The sequence below is a fragment of the Spermophilus citellus genome, assembly GCF_964194105.1.
Source record: "Spermophilus citellus genome assembly, chromosome: 6".
In the NCBI taxonomy this organism is placed as follows: Eukaryota; Metazoa; Chordata; class Mammalia; order Rodentia; family Sciuridae; genus Spermophilus; species Spermophilus citellus.
The window spans coordinates 73,719,025-73,733,810 of NC_138187.1; the positions used below are offsets into that span (position 1 = coordinate 73,719,025).

The 14,786-nt window shown below is 36.7% G+C and overlaps 1 protein-coding gene across 1 annotated transcript in view; it reads left to right on the forward strand.

The window, feature by feature from the left end:
- The window catches only part of PTER (phosphotriesterase related), a 75,498-nt gene that overhangs the window by 54,595 nt on the left and 6,117 nt on the right, over positions 1-14,786 (forward strand). Inside the window, exon 4 of the mRNA XM_081297824.1 lies at positions 13,758-13,898. Within this exon, the coding sequence (XP_081153950.1) occupies positions 13,758-13,898 (141 nt within the window). The remainder of the gene's footprint in view (positions 1-13,757; positions 13,899-14,786) is intronic.

The following is a 14,786-nucleotide window of genomic DNA, read 5'->3' on the forward strand; positions in this document are numbered from 1 at the left end:
GAAAATAGCTGTAGAAAAACTAGTACATTTGGGAAAACAAACCAAATGAAGAAACAGGAAAAAACATTTAGGAGGCAGATGCTCTCAAAAGTGACTTCACAGCAAGCTAGTTGGCAGGCTGCAGCTTGACGAGGTCACCCTTTCCCACACTCTCTGGGGTCATGGGGCTGGGCCATGCACACTACCTGATCTGAACCAAAAGGGCCCAGGACTTCAGCTTTCTATAATGGGGACAATTCACAGACAGACATGCATTTCATGCAACAAAATGCAGAGGACAGACAAAAAAGAAGATCCTCCTGAGAACATGGCCTCTAAACAAAACCCAGAGCAAAACAAAATCATTTCCTTTCTCCCACCACGCCTTTCCAGATATAGAGGAGAACGTTCTGAAGCCACAGGCTGTTATGTTTATGAAAAAGTAAGTAGGCTCTGCCCCCACGGCCCCTCTCAGAACACTGGCGCTCTCCAGCAAGACAGACCCTTGGCCTTGACCACCTATAAAATGTTCATTTTCCTGTTTCAAAGTTGTACTTCAAATTTTTTTTTGAGAACATGAAATAAGATATTTCAGTATGTCCAAAGGGTGAAACAGTTAAATATTTCTGAAGGTACATAAAAACTTCATTGGGACTCACACCTTCACACAGCATGAATATGCACACACACACACACACACACACACACACACACACACAGTAAAACAACAGCTTGCCACATGGCTGTCCAAAAGGGACAGTTGCTATACTGAAAAGAAAGAGTTAATGAATGGCCATCACCTTAGGAGACCTCTGAACCACATAGTTGTCATGTGACCACTTGTGACCTGCTCAAGGTCATTTACCAGGAGATAACAGCTTGACAAGATAAATCTGCTCCTGTGTCCAGGCCCTCCCCTAACCATCTGTTCCCTTGAAGAAACATGGGCCTGTTGAAGAGCCAGTTGACTGCTGTGAATTTAACCCTCAGGGACATCACAGGGGGCTGCCCTTGACAGATGCAGCCACCCAAAGTCAACATTTATTGGAAAATAGCAACAGCTATTGTGATCTTGTTTGGACTTTTAATCCACAAGGCTTTCCACCATTTAATCATTTATAATGATTTTTTTATTGGTTGTTCAAAACATTACATAGTTCTTGATATATCATATTTCACACTTTGATTCAAGAGGGTTATGAACTCCCATTTTTACCCCGTATACAGATTGCAGAATCACATCAGTTACACTTCCACTGATTTACATATTGACATACTCATGTCTGTTGTATTCTGCTGCCTTTCCTATCCTCTACTATCCCCCCTCCCCTCCCCTCCCCTCCCCTCTTCTCTCTCTACCCCCTCTACTGTAATTCATTTCTCCCCCTTGTATTATTTTTCCCTTTCCCCTCACTTCCTCTTGTATGTAATTTTGTATAATCCTAAGGGTCTCCTTCCATTTCCAAGCAATTTCCCTTCTCTCTCCCTTTCCCTCCCACCTCTCATCCCTGTTTAATGTTAGTCATCTTCTCATGCTCTTCTTCCCTACTCTGTTCTTAGTTACTCTCCTTATATCAAAGAAGACATTTGGCATTTGTTTTTTAGGGATTGGCTAGCTTCACTTAGCATAATCTGCTCTAATGCCATCCATTTCCCTCCAAATTCTATAATTTTGTCATTTTTTAATGCAGAGTAATACTCCATTGTGTATAAATGCCACTTTTTTTTATCCATTCGTCTATTGAAGGGCATCTAGGTTGCTTCCACAGTCTTGCTATTGTGAATTGTGCTGCTATGAACATCGATGTAGCAGTGTCCCTGTAGCATGCTCTTTTTAGGTCTTTAGGGAATACCTGTTAAAACTCTATCTGTATTTCCAAGTGGCGGACAATGACAGCAGCCCCTCTGCTATATATGGGCTATATGTGACTAAACAAACACCTCTCTGATATGTATGCCATTCATCTTTAGGTTTTTACCTTGATGCACTAGTGGAGTAGCTGTAGGTGCTTTTATGACAACAAAATTCTTTCATGACTAGTGAAAGCCGGGTAAAATGACATGGTTGGTGGATATTTGGATACTATGTACTGATTAAACTTTTGAGCTTCCGGGAGTGCAATAGATGGTTGCTATACCTGAATCTTTTTTTCTTTCTTGATTATCTATTTAACCAACCATAGGAATTTGATGGAAATCCAGGACTCAGGGTTTGATTAAGGGCATAAAAATTAAGTGTAGGAAGATCACTCTCTTTGAAAATTGTTCCCTGTGGAAGATAAAGAAATTTGACCTGTGGCAGTCTGAAAGATGACAAGAAGGGAAAACTCAGGGAATGGGCCAACAGCACATTTTATTCTTTTTGCCTCTGATCGTTCCTGCCAAATCAAACCAACTCTTGAAATGATACAATTTTGAAACATTTTTTCATGCTTTTTACTAAATAGAGGGGAATATCACTTCATTCATTCAACAAACATATGAGTGACTAATTATCATATGTATATACTAGACACTGAGCTATAGCCAGGAAAAAGACCCATTATCTGCCTTCAAAATGATTATTTAATTATAATTGTGGTGAATTTTAACCTTAAGGTTGTCTTTGAAAAGCCACAAAATAATTATGCAGTATCCTTGGAACTGTACATTTTTTTCATTTCAATAAATACGAGTGAATTAATGTGAAGTCATTCAAAAACAATTCCAAGCAAATGTTTGGCAAATGGAAATTGAATGAAACATCTTTATATAGTTAAATAGTATACTAGCACTTTTAAAAAGAATAATTGGAATGTTATCCACATGGAATGGTTTATTACATTTAGAGTCCTGTGAATGTGGTTCTGTATTTGTTAACAGTTTCATATTAGGATTATGTATATGCATACATTATATACATAATGTATGAAGTGCATTGAGAAAAGTGCATATCCTCTGTTTTTGCTGTGACGGAAGATTTTTTTTTTTAATTAAGAAAATCCAGATGTTCTTAAACGTGCCACGTGGCCATTCACATGCGTGTTTGGATACAGGTGATAAATTTTACATAAAAATATACATCATTGTATAAAGAGTACCCACTGACACAAACCTTGAATACATTTTTTGATGACACTGGGTACAGTTATTCTTTCATTTATGCAACACAGATTTCATGTCCATGAGGGACGATGGAGAAATAGAGGATACTGGAGCCAGGTTGCCTGGTTACAAGTTATGACACTAGCATTTACTTGCTGTGTGACTTTCAGCAAGTCACCTAAGCCTCCAAAGTCTGTTTGCTCATAAGTCAAAGTGGTTAAGAAAAATTATTTTTAACCCTAAAAGTGCTATGTAAATTTCCCTTTCTGTTATTACTTACTATGGATTTCCTCTCAATATGAGACCTATATAAAGAGACAGAGACAGAGAGAAGAAATAAATCCAGGCAAGTATTTGACAAAGTGAAAGACAGCAACACTTCTTTTTTTTTTTTTTTTTTTTTTTTTAAAGAGAGAGTGAGAGAGGAGAGAGAGAGAAAGAGAGAGAATTTTTTAATATTTATTTTTTAGTTTTCGGCGGACACAACATCTTTGTATGTGGTGCTGAGGATCGAACCCGGGCCGCACGCATGCCAGGCGAGCGCGCTACCGCTTGAGCCACATCCCCAGCCCCAACACTTCTTTATATACATAAATAGTGCCTAACTAAAAAATTATGAAAGTAGAAGGGAGATAAATAGAATATAGGAAGGAGATCCAGAGAGAGGGAGGAAGGGAGGACATGGGAAGTACTAGGGAATGAAATCTACCAAATTATGCTACGTGCATGTATTAATCTACCACAATGAATCTTGTCTATATATGTGTGTGTGTGCACATATGAAATTATAATGCACTATTTGAATAATAATAGAAGGGAGATTAGCAGAATAGAGCAAGTGGATCATGGAGAGGGAGAAGAGGAAAGAGAAAATCCTGGGGAACAAGATTGACCAAATTATGTTATGTGCGTATATGAATAAGGCATAATGAGTCCCACTATTATGTATAATTATAATGTGCCATTCACAAAGGAAACACCCAACATTAAGAAAATGCAATTACGTTATGATGGTTACTGACATTTGCTGAGTGTCCCAAATTGTACTCTTTAACTAAGACATTTGAACAGCTCTACCAATGCCAGGGCAAAGAAAGCCCTGGCTGTGGATTCCACCCAGTACATTCTACCACTGAAAACTGGCTCTAGTAATTTTTTTTTCTGAAGCAATTTTTCATGCCTCTGACACCATTCGCATGAAATGTGACATTTTAACAAATAGGATTGCCATGTCTATGAGATTTATCTTCACTCTCTTCAATACCGTCATTCCCTGAACTGTGTAGCCCCTTACAGGAAAAATGCAACCTCTTTTGTGCTCTGTGGCAGCTGGAAAGTTCATATTGTAAAAAGCTCTTCCTCGGATGTATAAACTGTGAAATGTATTTTAAAATAACATTTTAATTACATTTTGCAATTTGGAGCCAGCTTCTCGTTTTGGTCTAATTTAAGCAAGGGTTTTTCTCTCTTGGAGCCATCTGTTCCTTTTGCTTAAACCTACACTTAAGTCATAATATTGAAAGTGTGACATCATTCCTTCCTATGATGTCATCAAATATGGACTTAAGCAATCAGAGAACTGAAAAGTGTGGGCAGAAGACACTTGATAAAATATAGGTAATGGCAGTCTGAATTACTTTTCTATTGTTTTTTTAATTCCCAGTTAATCTCTAATATTGAAAGTCCTCTTCCCTTAAAGTAATGGCTTAATGCAAAAGAAATCCTATAAAAAAGCAGAAGTGAATCTTTAAAATATTTACATATCTATCTATAGGCATAAGCTGGTACATTAGTGTGAATGCATCATTGAATTTAAGTGAAAGAAAAATTCTTGGTAAATATTTAATTGAAGTAGCAAATTATGATTTTTTAAAAGAATAATTGGCAATGTTTAAATCACATATCATTTCTGACATTTAAGTTTATTTTTAATTAATTAAATTTACTTTTAATTAGTTGAAATAAAGTGAAGTGAAATCCATCAATTAAGAAGTTTTTAGGGACTGTTGATTTAGCTCAGTGGTAGAGCTTAGCATGGGTCCAATCTCCAGTGCCACAAAAATATAAATGAATAAATAGATAAATAAATAAATAAATAAATAAATAAATAAATGATTTGCAGAGTTTATCTTTTAAATGGAGCTGCCATTAGCAGTGTAGGAGAACATATGAATCGTGTTTTGAAACTGCCAATATTGACTTTATTAGATTAGAGTAAATTAGATTATAAGCATTAGCTTATAACCACTTATTAATTTCTTTAAAATTGCAAAAAATATTTTAAAATTCATTTCAGTTATTAGGTGAATATTTCTAGCTTAGTAATTCTTCTAGGTTGCAGTTGAAAATGGCTAAAAAGATGAAAGAGAAGAATAAAGAATTTTGTATGGTTCTATCTGTATATTTGTACATCCACTGGTTTTTAATTGAGAAATTCAAGGATGAGGAGAATAGAGTAGTTTTGGAATCACTTTTTTGATAGACAGTTTTTACAATGGTAAGTCATTGAAATTCACTTTTAAATTAATCAGTCATATGTAAGAGTATTGTTGCATTTGTGTGCCAATTTTAAAAAATTATTTGATTAAAGATAAAAGGTTTATCAGGGAATATGTTTCATGCTTTGCCCTAACTAGCTCAGTGAACAAAACAGAGCTGCCTTCATGGTACCCAACCTCTGGGTACCCAGGAATTCATAGATTAGAATAATGGCTGACAGCCTACCATCAAGTCACAGTACATCATAAAGCAAAGAGCATCAGACTAGGAGTTGGAATAACTGGGCTGTGGATCACATAAAATATCCATGCTTTAGTTTTTCATTTCTGTAACACCATTATTATTTGTCATAATTATTTCACCAGTTTTTTCAATGAGTTTCAGAGCCTACTCCTTCCATGTTCTTGGTATCATTTAATAGCATTAATCATTTTCCCAAAACCTGCCCTTGAATTTCCTCCTTCATCCTTATTGTGTTCACAGTGCCCCTCATTAATTACTGCTCCTCCTTTCCCTATTCTGGTCAAGGACAGTACTGTACACCCAAAGGTGTAGCTAAATTCCTTCCTTCCCTTCACACCCACTTGATAAGACTTGTCAACCTCACTAAGATCTCCAAATACAACCCTGCCTGTTCCTCTGTTACTACCTGAATTCAGGCCCTCATTTTTCATCTGAACTCTTAGGAGTCTGCAGAAGAGAACCACTCCCTTGGCTTTCTTCCAGAATCTCACCTCCACAAACCACCAGATTGATCACTTCTCCAAGTGCAAATGTGATTACCTTCCTGCCCCTTGACCTAAAGTCTTTCGATGAGTCCCTCATGCTCTAGATTCCTCACTTCTCATCCACCTCTGCCATCATTCCTCAGGAACCATACAGAATCTGGGCTACAGCCACACTGCCCATGTCTTTGAGTGCCATGAGCTGGTCATTATTATGGCTTCCCCCACACATCAGACCTCACTACGAATCGCTGGCAGTCTTCCTTCAATAGTCAACTCACAAAAGGCTTTCCTCTCTCCAAATATTTTACTGAAATAGCCAAGCTGTGTTTGTTATCTTTTTCTCTTTGCTAGCCCAGTTCCTAAAAGTATTCTTATTAATATACTTTGTAAATTCTATATAGCAATTATTTGTTTCCATTTCTCTTTTCCCCAGTAAACATTGAACTCTTGAAGAATAGGACTGTGGGTTATTTGTCTTTGTTTTCCTGCTCATGCTTCATAGTAAATAGGTGATTGACAATTTCTTATAAAATGAATGGGTAGATGGGTGGATGGATGGATGGAGGTTTCTTCCCTCATGTATTTTACCTCTGTTAGGCTACAGTCTTATAAATCAAGAATAGTAAACTATTTTCTTTGACTCTCAATAGATGTTCTAATGGCATGCCCATCCCTCACCCCACACTGGAACCTCATCACACATTATATGAATAGTACACTTGGAGATTAATGCAAGTGAATTACTTCATTCATTATTCTTTCATAATATTTTGTATTTTTTGTACTATAAAAGCTTTTAACACAATAGCAATCATTAGTTTAAATATCTATCTTCTTTCACAGGCTTTAAGTCCCCTGAGACAGCAGCTGAAGTTCCTTATTCATATTTGTATTCCGAACACAAAGGATAGCACCAGATAGGTGACAATAGATGTTTTCCGAATTAATTTGCAGAGATGTGTTTGAATGTATGGAATAAAATAATGTGTTTGGGAGTTCTTTGAAACTGTAAAGCTTAAGACAAGTGGTAGGTGTGGTTATTATCACTCATTCCCATGAATCACAGCCTCTCCTCTGCCATTTAGTTTCCTGCTTAGAGAGCTCAAAGACCCCGTCTTAATTTTCATTTCACTCAGTTTCTTACTCCCACTCAAGAGTGCATTTTGACATTAAACTAAACCCCTCAGCACATGGATAAGATCTAGAATATAAAGGGGGTTGAAAAATAGAATCAATGTCTTGTGTTTTCATTCCAGCCTTAAGACACTAGGTAAATGATATGTATATTCTGAAAATGAAGATAGCCAAAATCAATTCAGATACCATTTTCTAGGATGATGGCAACATGTTGTTGTTAAATTTATGTCTGTTCCTTGCAAAGATGTATCAATTTATTCCATGTTATATATGTAATACCAATTTATTAGTTGGAGAACAAAAGTATAAAATATGCAGTAGAAGAAATTATTTCCTATGAATGATAAGAACAAACACAAAAATCTCACTTTCCTGAAAGTAAAGCCCAAGATATTTCATAAGTGATATTGCAATTATTTTACCGTCCTTGAAGAAGGGATTTTCCTTCAGTGTGAACTGCAGTAGTTCTTCTGTATGTCACAGACACCTCACTGTTTAGGGCATGATGTGAAAAATACCTACTTTAAAATCTGGGGAAGAGCAAAATAGGAAAAAAATAGAATTACTCATGGATGTGGAATATAAAATGAGGGAGACTGAGATTAGCTTCTCCACTCTGATCAGATGTGCTGTGAGATCACTGATGTCCAGGAAGGGCAAGACCTCTGCTTATCCTCATCTGAAGGATATCAAGCAGAGTCTTTGTTCCCATGGTGCCATCCTGACATTTGGGGTCAATTCTTTCTCCAAGTAGAAAAAAAAATTCACTTGCATAAATGAAATTTCAGATGGCACATTGGCAGTCCCTGGAGGTCATCCAACTGATGGCAATGTCATGTAACTACATCACTTTGTTAGATAATGTAGAAGAGGGTGCTTCTAGGTGTCATCATGATGGTGCATAGTTCTCCACAGAATGAGATCTGGCAAGGTAGAATGGATCTAGTCTGATGGGTGTGTGCCTCATCATGGGCAGGATTGGTTTAAGAACACGATTCCTACCTACAAAAAGTAATCTGGGCTTCCTCACAACCTCTCAATTCAAAAGCTCAATTACTTTTCTAAGACTTAGTTATCTCATCTGTAAAATCAGGATATTCAGACCTTCTTCATGTTACTTTTGTAAGGGTAAAAAGAACTAGATCTGTATTACATAACTGGTGATTATTAGGTGTTGATTTTCTGGCATTATCTACATTTCCCACCCTAATCTTCAGTAGCATCCAATGCCTATTCCCTCCACCTGCTGTTTTTTAGGACTTTCCTTTGAAAAATAAGCATTATCGTTTAGACTGTTTTCTTCCCATGGATTTTGCTCTGTTTCTTTCTTCCACAATAAGAATTTAAATGAATGTATTTCTTAATTGCTTAATAATAATGTTTAGTTATCCAGAAGAGAGAGATCATATCACTAAATGGCAGTTAAAAAAATACCAATAACTACATATAGAGATACACATTTGTAATGACAACAAACTTGTCTGCCTTTCTTTTTTCAACTACCTTTTCCTAATGTCCAAAAGACCCATTTAATTATTTTCCTTCTAAGGAAATCTTCTCCACTACATATGACTATAAAATTTTAAAGAATATTTTACATATGAACCAGTTCCCTCAAAATCATACTGCTTTTTTTTTGTGTGTGTGTGTGTGTGTGTGTGTGTGTGTGTGTATTGCTAGGGATGGAATCCAGGACTGTAAAGCATGCTAGGCACGTACTCTGCAACTGAGCTACACCCCTAGCCCTTTTTACTTTTATTCTGACACAGGGTCTTTCTAAGTTGCCCAGACTGTCCTTGAACTTCTGATCCTCCTGTCTCGGCTTGAGTCACTAGGATGACAGGTGTGCCCATGACACCTGGCAAGTCACACTCCTTTCTATATACTTTTCTACAGGGTAAGAATTCTCAGGGTTTGTTTATTTATTTATTTATTTGCCTATTTTGTTTTTAAACTTACATGTGTACATAAAATCTCATTGACCAGTGTTAGTCTTCCTCTAGGAACAAATCTCTACTTATGGGGATATTCTTCAGACAACATTTACAATATAATGTTACATTTACAATGTAATATTTATATATCCTTGTGGAGAATTGGGTCCCTGTAGTCCCCATTCACTTGAGATGAGGCTTTTGGAAGACCACATGGAAATATATCACAGGGGCCTTGCAGCTTATCTATCATAAGGCCTTGGTTTTTACTCTATAGGAAATGGGAAGCCACTGGTGGGTTCTGAGCACAGGAAAGGTTTGATCTGACTTAGGTGCAGAAATTACATTTTTGTTGCTATTAAAATAGACAGTAATTAGCCAGGCATGGTGGCACATACCTGTAATCCCAGTGGCTTGGGAGGCTGCTGCAAGAGGCTCAAGAGTTCAAAGCCAGCCTCAGCAACTTAATGAGGCCCTGAGCAACTCAGTGAGACCCTATCTCTAAATAAAATACAAAAAAGGGCTGAGGATGTGGGTCAGTGGTTAAGTGCCCCTGGGTTCAATCCCTGGTCCTGCCCCCCTCCCCCCAAAATAGACAATAATAGAGCAAAGGTAGAAGCTAAGAAAGCACTTGGGACTCTATTGTAAGGATCCAGCATTCTGACATGGGGTCTTTCTGAAATGGGGTAGCAAGAGAGGCAGTTTTGAACATTGTATTTTAAAGGTTGAGCTGAGAAGATATCCTGATAGATTAAATGTGGAATTTGGAAGTAGGAAAGTGATCAAGAATGACCATAAGTTTTTTTGGCCTAAGCAGGTAGAATGAAGTTTGTGTTTGCAGGAAGCCACCTGTGAATTACTTGAGGGTCTTCTCTTGGTGTGGCAGCCAGGGAGATTTTAGGTTTAACCTTGGGAACTATCTGTATCTCTCCCATGAAAAAGATTGCCCAAGGCACATGACCTTTATCTCTGATCTACTAGGAAGACCCCTCACAGTGGCTCCGAAGATGGGTGTAACCCCTTGGGAACTGGACAGCCCACCTTCAACCTTTTTTGGTGAAGAACCTTCTATGGAAGGCCTTTGATATTCCCTGACATAAATAAAGCAAGCACGGGCTTCATTTTGCTTTTTAATATACAGGCTCCATCTGTATGATCGGCTAACCTGTCCCACCCCTGCTTTCTGAAAATATTTTCTGTGTCCTGTAGTTTTCTCAGTGTTCTATTTTTCTTAGATTTTTATTTTGTAGCCATCCCATTCCACCAAGGGGAACCCCATTCCTATCGCCTGTGTGGGATGCGTGTGAGAGTGTTGGTCAGCTTTCCATTCATTTCTGTAGCAAATTGCTGATATAAATCATGTTGTAAATAGAAAAGTTGATTTTGATTGACAGTTTAGGAGACCCCATTCATGATCTGGTGGACACATTGCTTTTAGTCCTCTGGTGGAAGAAACAGCATATTATGGCGGGAGCACAAGATGGAGCCAAGCTGTTCATCTCATGGCTGGGATATGAAAGAGAGGAGAGGAAGGAGCTAGGATTCCAATATCACCTTCAAGGATGCACCCACAATGACTGGAAGACTTCCCACTAGGCCCTACCTCTTAAATGTTCTAACACCTCCCAGTGGTGTTATAGGATGGAGACCAAACCTTTAACACAGGAGCCTTTGGGGTTCCTTATCCAAACCATAGCAGAGTTGCCACCAATTGAGACAGAGAAAGATACTGGAGCAGCCAATTGGGGTGGTGGATGGAGGGTTCAGTTTGGGACATGTTATGCTCAAACTATTATACATCTAAGTGGAAATCAAATGTAAACAGTACGTCTGATCTGGTGATACAAAGTAGTCCTGTATCTCTAAATATATGCAAGGAGCCGAGACCAATATAAATTTTATAGGAAGAAAGCAAGCAACCATCTTGACTGAAATTATTCCATGTCCTTTGATAATGACATTCAATTTGTCCAAAATAACCATAAATATTGCTCATTATACATAGTTACATTCTGACTTGGTAATTAAAGTTCTCTACAAGCTAACCCTTTCTTGCCTTTCTGTGGTTTTTTACTTCCTTACTCCATATTACCCCTTGATGGTAAATTCCTACTTTTTCAAATGCCATTTAGGATGTCTTGGGGAGGAAATTAAATCTCAAAGTAAAAATCTCAAAGTAATATGCTTTATGCACTGTAATTCTATTGAGTAAAATCAGAAGTAGGAAATATATATAGTATGATGGTGAAGAGTATAGGTGCCAGCCTTAGAATGAATCTTATCTCTTCAGTTCTAGTTTCTTCATCAGTGAAATTGAGACCCAAGAGAATTACGGAGAGTAGTGATATAATAAATGTATAACACTTAGTAAAATACCAGACATATAGAAAGTTCTTAAATTGTTAGCTATTATGATGATGATAGGAAACTTTACTTTTTATTTTCAATTGGAACTAAGACTGAAGATTTTCTATAATTTTTACATTTTTATTTTTCAGTAAGTATATACCTCACTTTAGAAAACTTAGTTGTAGAATGTTAGAGAAAAAGAAGGGAAAAAGGCATTAGAAACAGAAATAAGAGTCTGATCCAACCTATTGGTACCTCCATCTGCCATCTGCCTCCTTACTTCCCTCACCCAGTACCTTGCTCATATTTGGGTAATTAACAAATTAAATCAAATTGACTCATAAGGGAGAATACTAAACTTATCTCTTCTCCCTTATGCTATTTCAATTGTATATATTTTGTTTTTAAGCATGGTTCTTTGGGGGAAAACATAATATGTTTACTATAGAAAAACAGATATGCTTTTAGCCTAGTAATTTTGAAAGCAAAAGATGGTCTCCATGGTAAGAAGATGGGAAAAGAGTAGTATTAATAGAAGATAACATGGTGCTAATGCATATTTTAGAATATGAAGGAAAGATTGCTTAGCCTCTCTTCCTAAAGCAATACTGTGAACTATGAATTATGAAAAATTGGTGAATAGAAGAAAAAGAAGCCAGCCATAATAATATACTGGCTCAGAGAGTGAAAGTCCATACTCAACTCCCAGGAACGTAGAAGACCCTCGTACCCATGACACATGGAAGCTTAATTGGTCTTCCCATGATTTGGAACAAATGCTTTAAAAATACTTCTGACCTCTTAGAAGCAGATTTTATAGACATTTAATGGTGCATTAATTCTTGCATCTGGAGTTGCCAAAGGGATGAAATGTCAGCCTGGCTAAAAGCCAAATAAAGCAATGACTGGCACTGCCCACTCTTCTCCAGGCCAAGTTTAGATCCCAAACAATCACTTCCTTTTCTAGATCCTTGTCTCTCTTCACTTAATGTCTAAACAGTGCTTTGCCCTCACATTTTTTTTCATATTGTTCTCTGGCAGGATGGTTATTTTTATTTATCTGTGGCTTAATGCCTACAATGATACTTCAGAGTTTCTTTAATGCATATGTTTTTAGTTTTTATAATCTAAATTTGTAGAGGTCATCGACTCTTGCTCCATATCCTATTCCCCATCTGTAACGTGTACTTATCTTACATTTCTCTGTCTTCCCACTGATGTACGTATGTGTGTATGATACATATGTGTATCCTAAAATAGAGATATTTAATATACCCATTAAAATGAGACAATATCCACAAAATTTACCATAAATGATCTTATTTTTTAAATAAACAGAACCAAACATATATATTTGTATAAGTCCCTTATAAAAATTTGAAGTGATATTCACATAGACTTTGGAATTAATTCTAGAGCCCCTTTACAATCTTCATAAGGAAATATCCCTGCTACATTAGAGTAACACTTCTGGTTTCACCCAGATTAGTACTACTCACCTAATTTATCACACCAAATACCAAATTTTCCTTGATAGTTTCCACTGTTCATGGAAATCCTTAGAGAATGAAAATTTGACCCATTAAGAATTTTCAGAAGAATGTGAAACATATCATAAGGACAGTTCCAAAAGATGGTTACAAAATTATTTTTCAGAAATGCCAGCGTAGTTCAAATAAGCCATATAGTTACCACATATTTTAGAAGTGAAAAATTCCCTTTGGGGTGGGAAAGTCCTTTTGTTTCTTAAAAACAAATTGAACTAATTTTTTTAAGCATTTGATCTTTATTTTATGTATGTATTTATTTATTTTAATGTAGTGCTGAGGATTGAACCCAGGGCCTCACCTGTGCTAGGCAAGTGCTCTGCCACCGAGCCACAACCCCAGCCCTGATCTTACTATTTTATAGTCACATCATAAAAAGGAACTCAAAAGTTCTTTTGGTTAAACTATATTCAAGTACATAGCCTGTTTAAAACTTCTAATCTGTGTATGTGGAGAATATGCTCTTAATAATAACTAGATGTCTGTCTTATTGTCTCTAGGTCTATACTTGATAAGAAGGAGCTAATGGAGTTTGCTCAACTTGGCTGCTACTTGGAATATGATCTCTTTGGTACTGAATTTCTCAATTATCAATTCAACCCAGATATTGATATGCCCGATGATAACAAAAGAATTAGAAGGTAAATATGATAAAATCTCTCATAGTGTTCTCTTTTACCAGTCCTTTTGGATTTTCATATCTGGGTGAGTATTAGCAAAGATTTAGAAAACAGTAAGCAGGCTGAACCACAGACTTTCAGAGAAAAATATATCTGAGCTGTTTCAGGGAGAAAATTTCTACATATTATTTCAAGGAGAAAATGAGTCATCCTAAGTAGGATAAGGCTTAGCAGAGCCTTAGAAGTTCACTTCAGATGGGCAACTGACAAAAAAATAAAACATATAACTCAATCCCTGCCACGACAGTAAGAGAACAAAAGACATTTTCCTCCTCTTTCCCATAATGAAATAAGCTGTTTCTATTCCAGGTTGACCACAATAAAGTCAGGACTTCCTACAATTAATATTTAAAATGCTTCATTCAAAGAATTCTTTAAAGGTGCTACTGCAACTTAAATGCTAAAAATATAATGTTCAAGCACCAAATATTATATAAAATACAACCTCCCCAAATTTCCTAATTTGTAATAAAGTAAACAATAATAGGATACTTTGCAATCACATAGAAAATTTTAGCAAGTCAAAGATAACTACCCATGGTCATATGAAGATTTAATGAACCAAGCTCAGGAACCTGGGAAGAGAAACAGATTTGGGTCTGATAATGAAGACTTTAGAAGTATTGTTGTTATCTTGTGGGGCCCTGAGGTAAGGATGTAAGTCTCAGGGCAGAAACATATATTTATGTCTCTGATTTGGGCTGGGACATAAATTTAGACTTCATTGGTAAGTGATAGTTCGATCCAAGAGAAGGAATGAGATCACTCACAGCAAAGATAAGGATCAGGACCTGGGGACCCAGATATTTGTGGAATAGAGTTTTAGGAACAGCCATTCAAGAACAGGCG